General features: G+C 41.8%; 1 protein-coding gene across 4 annotated transcripts in view; it reads left to right on the top strand.

Annotated features, from left to right (window-relative positions):
• ZCCHC17 (zinc finger CCHC-type containing 17) overlaps positions 1-13,660 on the top strand; it is a 50,912-nt gene that overhangs the window by 9,816 nt on the left and 27,436 nt on the right. For all 4 annotated transcript variants that reach the window (XM_081086348.1, XM_081086351.1, XM_081086350.1 and 1 more), the window contains one exon: positions 4,843-4,900. In XM_081086348.1, coding sequence (XP_080942474.1) covers positions 4,843-4,900 — 58 coding nt within the window. The remainder of the gene's footprint in view (positions 1-4,842; positions 4,901-13,660) is intronic.

Raw genomic sequence — 13,660 nt, 5'->3', positions numbered from 1 at the left:
AACTAGTTTCAAGGCCAATGCAACCTCTAATATGAAGATGGTAAATTCATTTACCCAAGTCCTGAGTTTAGTTGAGATAATTACTGAATCCCCCCCCCCCCCCCCCCCGTGCTATTTGACTAATTATTCTGGGACACCAGAGCAGACTGTGTGATCATTTACAGTAGGTGCCATTCTCTTAATTTCAACTCTGCATCCTAGGAGACACAGTGATGGAAACACCTGGTGCTGGAAATAGGCATGAATGCCTTTTCCTAACTGAACAGTTGAGTGCATCAATTCTGGAGCACATTAACCTTCCCTTTTGGGAGAGGCCAAATTAAGGTCTGTTATAATATTTCTTCAGAAGATCATAATATGACACTGGAGCTTCAGGACTGAAAAGTGAAATTGTCTTAATTAACAACAGCAAGGTGATTTGGGTTCCAACTCTCTTTCTAGAACTTGGAGCAAAAGCTCAAGTGCCTTTGGTTGGTTCAGAAAGAAGGGGAGTGCTTTTATTGTAATTAAAATTTAAAGTCACCTTTTTTATCCACATGGTCCTGTTTTATAGATGACCATGTGAACTTAGGTAAGCACTTCATGTCTCTGATCTTCACTCTTCTCATTTGAAAAATGATGGGATTGAACTAGCTAATCTCTAAGATCCTTCCTCTAGTTCCACCTTGTTTTGATTTTAAATGCTAGTACCTACCTGATTGTACTGTTTTTTGGGGGGACTGTCTGGTTCCTACCCCAGCATAGCATGTTCATCAGTGTAAAACAGGAGTTTCAGACTTGGTTCTTAACCCATTCTTTTATTTAAAAAAAATGTTTTTATTGATTTTAGAGAGAGAGAAAGGGAGAGAGAGCGAGAGAAACATTGATTGACTGCCTCCTGCACAACCCCTACTGGGAATCGAATCCACAACCTAGGCCTGCATCCTGACTGGAGATTGAACCAGTGACCTCTCGGTGCATGTGACGATGCTCAACCAACTGAGCCACATTGGCCAGGGCTTAACTCATTCTTAATGCTCTATCTTAGAGAATTGGTTCAAGTGCTTTGTCCCAATATCCCTATTAACAAAAAGGGGGAATGGAAATTTTTTTTTTTTTTGAAAAAAAAATTTTTTTTAAGACTTTTTAAAAATATATATTTTATTGATTTTTTACAGAGAGGAAGGGAGAGAGATAGAGAGTCAGAAACATCAATGAGAGAGAAACATCAATCACCTGCCTCCTGCACACCCCCCACTGGGAATGTGGCCACAACCAAGGTACATGCCCTTCACCAGAATTGAACCTGGGACCTTTCAGTCCACAGGCCGACGCTCTATCCACTGAGCCAAACCAGTTAGGGCGGGAATGGAAATTTTAATCTATTTTTATCCTAACATTGAAGTGGGTAGTAATGCTATTTGGTAAAGGAGGAGGCACTGGACCAGGAGTCAAGGAATCTAGGTTCTGTGCCTATCTTGTATCTAAATTAGATGTATGCCTTTCTGTGCTTCAGTGTCTTGAACTGTAAATTCTTAAAAAGTTAAAATTTATTGAATGTACTAGTACATTGGGCACCAGATACCAGTGCTCAGTGCTTTATGTACATCATTTGTTACCTGCAGCAGCAAAGTGAGTACAAGGGGAACTTAGACCCTGAAAGGCAAGTTGTGCTCAGATCCCATGGGTAAGAAGTGGGAGAGCTGGGATTAGAGGCCCCATCTTTCACTCCAAAGCCTGTGCTCTTTCTACACCTCTGCTATTTCACCTTATCTGTAACATAGGAACCTACCATTTACGCTTCCTAAGATTGTTGCCTGGAGCAGATAAGATGTCAACTGTCACATTGCTTTTGGCTGCTAGGATTTTATAGTTAAAGAGAACCCAGGGGTAGTTTTAGTGTAGTTAAGTCTCCCTGGGTTCAGATCCCAGTACTGTTATTTGCTAGATTTGAACACTGGTCAGGTAACTTAGTCTCTCCACACGTCAGTTTTGTCATCTATCAGATGAGCATTATAACAGTACCAACAACATCTGGTGTCATGAGGATTCTGTAAAGCACTTTAGATAGTGTTTTACATGTAGTAAGTATCCTATCTAATAAAAGAGAAACATGGTAATTGGCGTACGACCGCTACCCTTCCCATTGGCTAATCAGGGCGATATCCAAATTAACTGCCAGCCGAGATGGCAGCCGGCAGCCAGGCAGCTTAAACTGAACACGAGGCTTGCTTGCTTCAGTGACGGAGGACTCCAACGTTCCCCGCCTGCCTTGCCGGCCTCTGAGCCTGCAGTGTGAACATTGTAACAAATATAGAAGCTAAGCAAAACCCCAGAAACCTGCTTTCAGCGAGCCGGGATCTCAGAGCTGGAGTTGATACAGAGTTTCAATTATAGAACCTAAACAAACCAGATACCTACTTTCAGCAGCTGAGGCTTCAGAGCTGGAGCCAAGCCTCAGAGCTAAAGCTGGCCCAGAATAAAAAAAAAAGAAAAAAAGGAGCGGTTGGGAGCTTCAGTCCCAGCCTGAAAACAGCCCTCAGCCCCTCACCCAGACTGGTCAAGCACCCCAGGGGGGACCCCCACCCTGAAGGGTGTGTGACCAGCTGCAAACAGCCATCATCCCCTCATCCAGGCTGGCCAGGTACCCCAGTGGGGACCCCCACCCTGATCCAGGACACCCTTCAGGGCAAACCAGCCAGCCCCCACCCATGTACCAGGCCTCTATATAGTAAAAGGGTAATCTGCCTCCCAGCACTGGGATCAGCGGAGCTGCGAGGCCTCCCGGCACTGGGATCAGCGTGACAGGGGGCAGCGCCCAAACCCCCTGATCACCCTGCGGCTCTGTGTGTGACAGGGGGCGGGGCCACAACCTCCCTATCAGCCCTGCTCTGTTCCTGACAGGGGAAAGCACCCCAACACCCTGATTGGCCCTGCTCTGTGCCTGATAGGGGGGGAGCTCCCCAACCCTCTGATCGCCCTGTGGCTCTGTGTGTGACAGGGTGCGGCGCCCCAACCCCCCCACCCCATGGGCCCTACTCTGTGTGTGACAGGGTAGAGCCATAACCTCCCCATCAGCCCTGCCCTGAGTGTGAGAGTGGCGGCGCCCCAACCCCCTGATGGGCCCTGCTCAGTGCATGACAGGGGGGAGCTCCCCAACCCCCTGATGGGCCCTGCTCTGTGCGTGACAGGGGGCAGCGCCCCAACCCCCTGATTGGCCCTGCTCTGTGTGTGACGGGGTGGTGCCGCAATCTCCCCATTGACCCTGCCTTGAGTGTGACGGGGCAGTGCCCCAACCCCCCAATCAGCCCTACCCTGAGCGTAACTGAGGGTGGCATCGCAACCTCCCAATCCGCCCTGCTCTGTGCATGACAGGGGGCGGCGTCCCAACTCCCCAATCGGCCCTGCTCTGAGCCCGACCAGGGGCTGCACCTAGGGATTAGGCCTGCCCTCTGCCACCCGGGAGCAGGCCTAAGCCAGCAGGTCGTTATCTCCCGAGGGGTCCCAGACTGCGAGAGGGCACAGGCCGGGCTGAGGGTCTCCCCCCGCCCCGCCCCCCCCTCGAGTGCACAAATTTTTGTGCACCGGGCCTCTAGTTCCTATATAAAAGGGTAATATGCAAATTGACCCCAACAGCAGAACGACCAGTTGCTATGATGCACACTGATCACCAGGGGGCAGACGCTCAACGTAGGAGCTTCCCCCTGGTGGTCAGTGCTTTCCCACAGGGGGAGCTCTGCTTAGCCACAAGCTGGACTAATGGCTGTGAGTGCAGTGGTGGTGGTGGTGGGAGCTTCTCCCACCTCCTCAGGAGCGCTAAGGATGTCTGACTGCGGCTTAGGCCCATAGGAGCAGGCATAAGCCGCAGTTGGACATCTCCCAAGGGCTCCTGGGCAGCCGAGGGATGTCTGACTGCCAGCTTAGGCCCGATCCTATATTAGTGAATAGCAGTACAGCAGATGTTGTCTTATTCTATCCCCTTATAGTTGTGAAGCTGAAATAGTGAACAACTAGTTAAAGTCACTGAAAAGAGTAAAGTTTATATGTATAAGATTGTATTGGATATTTTATAAAAATAATAACAAATTTAAGATAAATATAGTATGTAGTGACAACTTTAACTCCAATCCACATGTGAGAAGGGTGGGCTAGAAGAAAGAGGGGAGGAGAGAGGTAGTCTGGAATAATGAATTACCTGGCAAGGGACCTGGGTTGTTCATTACTATTACATACTATACAGTACATAGACTGATCAAACCTTTAACCCCTCCATCCATCTTAGGTCAACTCTGTATAAGAATTGAGGACAACTCTTTTTCTCTCTGATTATATCTTTTCTGTTTCAAAAATTGGCTTTTTCTCTAATTATCTTGATAAAACTCAGACTCTGGTTTGAAGTGAACTAACCATACAACTATAGGCTGTTTGGTCTGGTTTGATTTGAAGTAGGAAAAACGAGTGTCCTACGTGATCTGTCCCATATTGTTAGAGTTCTCTGAATTGGGATTGGAGGTGTCAGTTCCAGCTAGTAGAAAGTATAACTTTATTACCTGATTTTCTGCTGTTTGTTCCTTTTGTTAACATACTTTGGAGATTTTAATTGGTGTGGGATTCGGGCATTCCTGGGTACTGTCATAGCATCTGACAATAGTCCAATCTCACCATGTTTTTAATGAGTTCACACATACTTGTCAGTCTAAATTTTTTACAGAATAAAAATGTTTGACAGAACATCACTGTTAGGCAGTTTTGCAGCAGGCAGACAGGCAGTCAATATCAAGTAGAAATTCAGGGAGACTAGGTTAAATGCTACAGAAGAGAGACTCATTTGTGAGACATTGATTTTCTTTTTTGTCTTTATAGGTTGCTATGGTGACAGACTATGGAGCCTTTATCAAAATCCCAGGCTGTCGGAAGCAAGGTGGGAGCCTATAACTTGAAATTTAGCCTTCCCACCGCATTGCCTTTGCTGTCACCCCCACCATATCCTAATTATAGGCTCTACATTTTTAGGTAGTTTTGTTTTTGTGTAGAGATATGAATACAGACAAGTGATGACAGTTAATTTTTAGCATATCATAACTCAGAAGAATGGTGCTCTCTGACTTGGAGGGAGGGTTGGCGTATAGCTACTTTGGTTCACTTCTGGAACCAGCTCTTCCCCAAATTTAACCTGTGACCCCAGGCAAGTCACTTGACCTCTTTGGTCTTGGGATTCGGGGGAGGGCAAGATACTTACTCCCTAAGGCTAACATTGTGAGTTTTCCATTTATGCACATGGAAAGGAAATAGTATTATAACCAATACAAATATATATGTTAAATGCTTTAAGTTTTTTTTACATATTAATAGGTTCAAATGTTTGTGGAACATTTTTGGAGAATCTGTTTTACATGTATAATCTTACTTGTTTCTCAAAACACTCGTAAGTAGAAAAAGCAAGTTTTATAGACTGGTAACCTGCTCAGAGTGATTTAGCTAGGTAATAGCACAGGCAGTACTAGAACCCAAGTCTCCTGATTTCTAGCCTCATGGGCTTTCTACTGCATCACACTGCTAGTGGATCCAAAGACTCAACTTGTTAATTTCTTGTGCTAAAATTAAAGATTGTAACGGAAAAATACCACCATAAGATATTATTAGAAGAAAATGTAGAATAATACTGCATAAAAGTAAAAGCTGCATTGCAAAAATTATAAGCGAAGTTGAGACAATTTGTCATACTATGACAAAGGACTCATAAAAGAACGGTGAAGTAGGAAAAGGAGCCAAGGATATGAAAAGAATTCACAGGGGGAAAAATAGCAGTTGATTAATAAATATCTTAAAAGATGCTCATTTTCATTCAATACTGATTTAAAAAATAACATAAACAGTGGTACGTCCATACAATGGAATACTGCTCAGCAATGAAAATGAAGTATTGATATGCGCAACAATCTGGGTCACTCTCCAGAGAGTTCGTGTGAATGAAAAAGTTAATCCCAAAAGATTATACACTTTGCTATTCATTTATATAACATTTTTTATTTTTAAATATTTTTTGATTGATTTCATAGAGGAAGGGAAAGGCAGAGAGAGATAGAAACATTAATGATGAGAGAATATCATTGATCTGCTGCCTCTTGCATGCCCCCTAGGATCAAGCCCGCAACCCGGGCATCTGCCCTTGACTGGAAACGACCCTGGGACCCTTCAGCCTGCAGGTCGACGCTCTATCCACTGAGCAAAACAGCTAGGGCTATAACATTCTTTTTAAAAACAGTTTTATTGAGCACGGCAGGTGTTGCTCAGTGGTTGAGTGTCAACCTATGAACCAGGAGGTCACAGTTTGATTCCTGGTCAGTGCACATGCCCAGTTTGCTGGCTTGATCCCCAGTAAGGGCTATGCAGGAGGCAGCTGATCAATGATTCTCTCTCATCGATGTTTCTATCTCTCCCTTTCCCTTCCTCTCTGAAATCAATAAAAGTATATTTAAAAAAAAAACAGTTTTTATTGAAATAGAATTCACATACCATACATTTTACCCAAAGTGTACAATTCAGTGGTTTTTAGTATGTTCACAGAGTTTTGCAACAATCTCCACAGTCTAATTCGAGAACATTTTTGTTACCCCCCAAAAGAAATTCTTTAACTATTAACAGTCACTCTAGCTGAAACTGGTTTGGCTCAGTGGATAGAGCGTCTGCCTGCGGACTGAAAGGTCCCAGGTTCGATTCCGGTCAAGGGCATGTACCTTGGTTGCAGGCACATCCCCAGTGGGAGATGTGCAGGAGGCAGCTGATCGATGTTTCTAACTCTCTATCTCTATCCCTTCCTCTCTGTAAAAAATCAATAAAATATATTTAAAAAAAAACAAAAAACAGTCACTCTAAACTCCTCCTTAGCCTTAGGCAACCAGTAGTCACTGTCGGTGTTTATGTGATTGCACATGTGATCTTTTGTGATTGTCTTCTTTAACTTAGCGTGTTTTCAGGGTTTATCCATTTTGTAGCATGCATCAGGACTTCATTTCTTTCTTTTGCCATTCCAAAATGTGGTATGGAATCAACAACCAATTCTCTGATTCTCTGATTCTTTGATACCAATGAGGTATCCTACAATTCATTTCTGACACTAACTACCTGAAGGTGGCATCGGCCTCCACAAGTTTAAGGGCTTAGTCCCACAAGACTCAATCAGACGCTAGTTGCAAGTACCAAGTCCCCAACATTACCCACACATCTGACTAACTTGGCTATAAATTTAAAGGTTCCCATACTACCATCCCAAGTTTTAGTAACTTGCTAGAACAACTCAAAGAACTCAAGAAAATGCTATGGCTACTATCAGTTTATTATAAAGGACACCAATGAATAGCTAAATGAGGATGTATAAAGGGTAAGGTCTATAAAAGGGTCCCATGTGCAAGAACCTCTGTTTCTGTGGAGGTAAGGTGCATCATCCTTTCAGCACGTGAATGTATTCGCCAACTCGGAAGCTCTCCAGACTTTATTGTTTAGGGGTTTTTATGGAGGCTCCACCATGTAGGCACAAGTGATTAGATCATTGACTGGGTGATTTGGTTCAATCTCCAGCCCCTCTTTTCTCCCTGGAAGTCAGAATGAGGCTGAACATTCTAACCTTCTAATCACATGATTAGTTCCTCTTGAGATTACCAGCCTCCATTTTCTTTTCTTTTTCTTTTTTTTAAATATATTTTATTGATTTTTTACAGAGAGGAAGGGAGAGATAGAGAGTTAGAAACAACGATGAGAGAGAAACATCGATCAGCTGCCTCCTGCACACCCCGTACTGGGGATATGCCCGCAACCCAGGTACATGCCCTTGACCGGAATCGAACCTGGGACCTTTCAGTCCGCAGGCAGACGCTCTATCCACTGAGCCAAACCGGTTTCGGCACCAGCCTCCATTTTCAAGTTGTTCAGGGACCCACTAATAGTCACTTCATAGCATAAACTTGGATAAGGTTAAGAGGGGCTTGTTATAAATAAGGCATTCCTATCACTCAGGAAATTCTAAGAATTGGACAAAGATCAAATGTGGATATTCTGGTTGTGATAATGTACTGTTGTTTTGCAAAATGTTTATCTTTAGCCCTAGCCGGTTTGGCTTAGTGGATAGAGCATCAGCCTGCAGACTAAAAGCTCCCGGGTTTTGGGCTTGATCCCCGGTAGGGGACGTGCAGGAAGCAGCTGGTCAACAATTCTCTCTCATCTTTGATGTTTCTATCTTTCTCTCCCTTTCCCTTCCTCTCTGAAATCATTAAAAATATGTTTTTTTTAAAGGTTTATTGCCCTAGCCGGTTTGGCTCAGTGGATAGAGCGTTGGCCGGTGGACTAAAAGGTCCCCGGTTTGATTCTGGTCAAGGGCACATGCCCGGGTTGTGGGCTCAATCCCCGGTGGGGGGCGTGCAGGAGGCAGCTGATCAATGATTCTCTCATCATTGATGTTTCTATCTCTCTCTCCCTTTCCCTTTCTCTCTGAAATCAATAAAAATATATTTTTAAAAAAATGTTTATCATTAGAGGAAACTGGGTAAAGGGAACATAGGATTGCTCTAATATTTCTTTCAACAACAGGTGAATATAAAATTATCTTAAAATATTTTTTAAAAGTGATTTAAAACATTCAAGCTTTTTGAGATTAATGAATATTTTTAAAGATTATTATGTTATTAATACTCAGTATTGGAAATGGGTATTTCCAGTAATAGTTTTACATTTTTAATGTGCTTAACCTTTAATTTAGCAATTCTGCAGAGAATTTAGTTTGTGATATAGCATTAGATAAATTATATACATCTATGAGTGGACAATGCAGATGAATGTTAACTGTACTATTCTTAGATACTTGGATGCTGGTGCCTTCCTCATTTTACCAGAAAAGATAAAATGGAAAGTTTTCACACAATTCTACCACACTGCTACCCGGCTGATGACAGTTGTAAGACACCATTGATTATAAGAAACATTCTGATTTCAGAAATGTTAATAGTGTGTATGTTTTTGGGAAGTGCTTCTTAGAATCGATGAAACAGGGTGAATCTCAATGTACTGAAATGGAAAGATATCCAAGTTAATAAAATGAAAGAGCATATTGAAGAAGAGTTTGTATGGCATGGCCCCCTTTTTCCCCCCCTTTAAAGCATATGTGCATATGCTTGTGTATTTTAAAAATTATTGCATACAGGGGTGGATAAAAGTAGGCTTACAGTTTTAATACAAATAAATAATACAATGTTTAATAAATAATATAAAAATTCTCATACAGTGTAAACCTACTTTTGCCAACCCCTATATGATTAGTAGTGTCTAGAAGAATATCCAACAAATTGTTAATAATAATTACCTCTGAGCAGTTCAGTTTGCTAAAGAAAAGAAGAGATGTACATAGAAGAGGGATTTATACCTTTTGCAGTTTTTAAAACAAAATTATTTTAATACAGTTCAACAGCTGGTCTTTGGATATTAAAGCCATGCTCTAGCCTTGGAGACTACTATGCTGCAAATTGCATTTTGGCATTATAAACGGCTTGCCAGTAGTTTCCAAGCTAATAGTAAGCAATCTGTAATAAAGTTTTTCATTTTATGTTGACTGGGATTTAATGAAATGGAAACTCATCCCCATGCCTATAGAGCATGCGCCTCTTTTGGTCTGAAGACAGATTTTCTTACTTTGTGCACTTGCCATAGCTGCCAGTATCTGAAAGTCCCATCCCTACTGGAGCATTTATGTGACACTTTGGGGACTATGTGAGTATTAAAGGCCTGCCGCCTTCCAGCAGTGTCTTCAACTCACTTGTGTACATGCCCTGTCAGATGATGGCTCTTACTGTGGTTGCCGGCTCTTACTGTGGTTGCCAGCTCTTACTGTGAATCTCAGTTTGACTGCTGTGCTGAGTGAGACCAGCCTGGGAGGGAGAGTTCAGGGAGTTAAATAATTTGGTGGGAACTGTGAGTTCTAATCCTGGGCTTTTCTGTAGGTGTATTGGATAACTTGAGCAGTTGACTTTCCTACCGTGTACGTATTTTAGATTCCCCTCTCTTAAAGGGGAAGATTATTAAATCCCACCCTGAAAGGACTGAGCATAAAGTAACGTTTCCAGATTTTAACATTTTTGGTTCAGGAAGGTAGACTGTAATTTGAATTATTTTTCTCAGACTTCCATTCTCAGAATTCTTTACTACTGCGTTGAAGGTCCTTTCCCAGTATTCAGCTCTAAATTAGATTTTCTTTTCCCCTCTCATGATATTTTCCAATAGAACTTTCTGCAATAATGGAAATGTTCTGTTTCTGTTCTGATGTGTATTCTGACCCAACCAATCAATTCTCCAGACACCAACTGGGTATCTTAACAATACAATTAAATTCTGATACTCTCTACCTAGAGTTAGTGTTAGATCCCACAAGTTAAAGGGGGTCATTCCCACAAGATGCCAGTTGAAAGTTCTAAGCCACCTGTACTTCTGACTGGTTATGAATCAGAGGGTCCTGCGACACTCTCCACAAGTTTAATAATTTGCTACAACAGCTCACAGAATTCAGGAAAACAGTTTTCTTATGTTTTCTGGTTTATAATAAAGTATACAATCAGGAACAGCTCAATGGAAGAGATGCATAGGGCAGGTTATAGAAGAGAAGCACACTGAGCTACCATGGCCTTTCTGGCACACCATCCAGCAATCTGACGTGTTCTCTAACCTGAAGCTCTCTGACTTTCATTGTTCAAGAATTTTTGTAGAGTGCAATCTCCAACCTCTCCCCCTTTTTTCTAGAGGACTATGAGCTGAAAGTTCCAACTCTGTAATCACTTGGTCATTCTGGTGCCTAGCCCCATCCAGAGACTAAGAGCCCCACCCAGAAACATCCATTAGTATAAACTCTGGTGTGATCCGAAGGGGTTTATTATGAATAACAAAAGACACGCCTGTCACTGGGGAATTTTCAAGAGTTTAGGAGTTCTGTGCAGGGACTAGGGACAAGGACCAAATATATTTGTGTTATATCACATCTGTACAGTTCACTACAGTAGCCACTGACTTTTAAAATGTTTATTTACATTTAAATTTAAAACAGTTATATGGCTAGTGATTACCAGACCAAAAATAACCTTTGAGATCAGGTGGGAGAAGGACAAATGATCAATGCCATTGTTAGGGTTTTTGGCTGGTGACAGGGGCTGTGAAAGGATTCACAACTAAAAGAATAGAGGTAAAGAGAGTTTATTTTATTTTCCACAAAGGGAAGGGGCTGGTGTATTGTTAATTAATACAAAGGCAAGAAATAAACCGTGGCCTGCTTTTTTTAATTTTATTTAAATTCTTTATTCTTGAAAATATTACATATGTCTCCTTTTTCCCCAATTGACCTCTCCCCTTACCCAAGGATATTTTTTCATTGATTTTAAGAGAGAGGGAAAGACAGAGAGAACTATTGATCTATTGGTTGCCTCCTGCATGCGCCTGACCAGGGTCTGGACTGGGGAGGAGCCTGCAACCAAGGTATGTGCCCTTGACCAGAATCAAACCTCAGACCCTTTGGTCCACAAGCCAACACTCTATCCACTAGGCCAAACCGACTAGGGCAGTGGTTCTCAACCTTCTGGCCTTTAAATACAGTTCCTCATGTTGTGACCCAACCATAAAATTATTTTCGTTGCTACTTCATAGCTGTAATGTTGCTACTGTTATGTATCATAATGTCAATATCTGATATGCAGGATGGTCTTAAGCGACCCCTGTGAAAGGGTCGTTCGACTGCCAAAGGGGTCGCGACCCACAGGTTGAGAACGGCTGGACTAGGGCTTGCCTGCTCTTTTAAAGGGTGATGGCTGCTGTTGCTAGAAGGGAGGAGGATTTTCGGGCTGAAATTGAGTAGGCAACAGAGGGGCTGTCCTTGAAAAGTTTGTTTTAGTCAGGGCAGATATCCTAGGGAGGTGTGTTTATTAGTATTTGTACAAGTCTGTAAGACATTCTTAGAGCACAAGTTACAGAGTTTAAAAGGTGGGCAGATTGGATTTGCAAGGAAGGGAGTAGAGCCCTTCTATTAACTAGAAACATTCTGGCCCTTTCTTTTAATTAGAAACTTTCCCCAGGGTCATTAGAACCCCAGGGATGGGTATACAAGAATGTAGCCTTGAAAGTAGCTTATTTTGTCTTGTAGTTTGAACAGAGGGGCTGTTGGAGTCAGAGGAGCTAACAATCTTGTGGTTTAATTACCTGGTGTTTCTCATAAATTGTGGAAAGCTATAACAAAGAAAAAGAAAGGCTTTTTTTTTTCCTATCCTTACAGCCATTATTTCTTTGGTTTTTGGTACTCCAATAAATAGACTTTCTGTAAAGAAAAAGAATGTTCTCTCAAATACATTAATTAGGTTCAACATTAATTTTCTTTTTTAAAAAAATATATTTTATTGATTTTTTACAGAGAGGAAGGGAGAGGGATAGAGAGTTAGAAACATCATTGGGAGAGAAACATCGATCAGCTGCCTCCTGCACACCTCCTACTGGGGATGTGCCCGCAAACAAGGCACATGCCCTTGACGGGAATCGAACCTGGGACCCTTCAGTCCACAGGCTGATGCTCTATCCACTGAGCCAAACCAGTCAGGGCAATTTTCCTTTCCTCTAGGGCAGTGGTTCTCAATCTTCCTAATGCCTCGACCCTTTAATATAATTCCTCATGTTGTGGTGACCCCCAACCATAAAATTATTTTCGTTGCTACTTCATAACTGTAATTTTGCTTCTGTTATGAATCGTAATGTAAATATCTGATATGTAGGATGTGTTTTCATTGTTACAAATTGAACATAATTAAAGCATAGTGATTAATCACAAAAACAATATGTAATTATATGTGTGTTTTCCGATCGTCTTAGGTGACCCCTGTGAAAAGGTTGTTCGACCCCCAAATGGGTCTTGACCCACAGGTTGAGAACCACTGCTCTAGGACATCTGAGTTTCCTCTCCTGACTTTCCCGTTAGGCTGCTCTGCTCATTACATCATTGTAGGAAAAGAAAAACCCAACTCCTTGAAATATATCCAATTTGGAGATTATGTAATGGTCTAAAATTAAAAGTGTGGGGTATATAAAATACTTTGAGGACCCAGAGTTATTCAGAGATAGGCTATCACCTCTAAAGTCAGCTGAAGTAGGTATGTGAGGCCCAGTGACCCTGGTCGGAGAAAGCAGAGGCTCCAAACAGAGAGGGCTGATACTTTGAGTTATAGGTGTGTGCCCACATCTGTGCGAATGCTCGCGCGTGAGAGAGAGATGGAGAGAACGAGAATAAAGGTTAATAATTTTCCCAAAAAACTTTAGGGAGGGCAGTTATTTTAGATATAAATCTTTGATCTATCAGTTTTTTTCTTTTGTTTGATTCCTGGTTTATAATCATTCAAGATAATTGTTAATTATGTTTATTTTCCTCAGAATAGAAATAGATTTCTCTATGATTAAAACATTTGAAAACAAAACAAACCCTGTAATTCTGTACCCTATTTTAACCATTGTGATAGCATTTTTATAACAGTTCTTTGTCATTTTTAAAATCTAGTTTAAACATTCATAATCACATACAATTTTACATTGTATTTTGTTGTTTACATGGAAAATGCTAGTTATAATGCTTGGCACATGGTAGGCACTTAAATATTCACTAAAAATGAATTATTGA

Source organism: Myotis nattereri, assembly GCF_964212035.1.
Source record: "Myotis nattereri genome assembly, chromosome: 3".
NCBI lineage: Eukaryota > Metazoa > Chordata > Mammalia > Chiroptera > Vespertilionidae > Myotis > Myotis nattereri.
The sequence above is the reverse complement of the archived record's forward strand: the minus strand, read 5'-3'. Positions and strand labels throughout refer to the sequence as shown.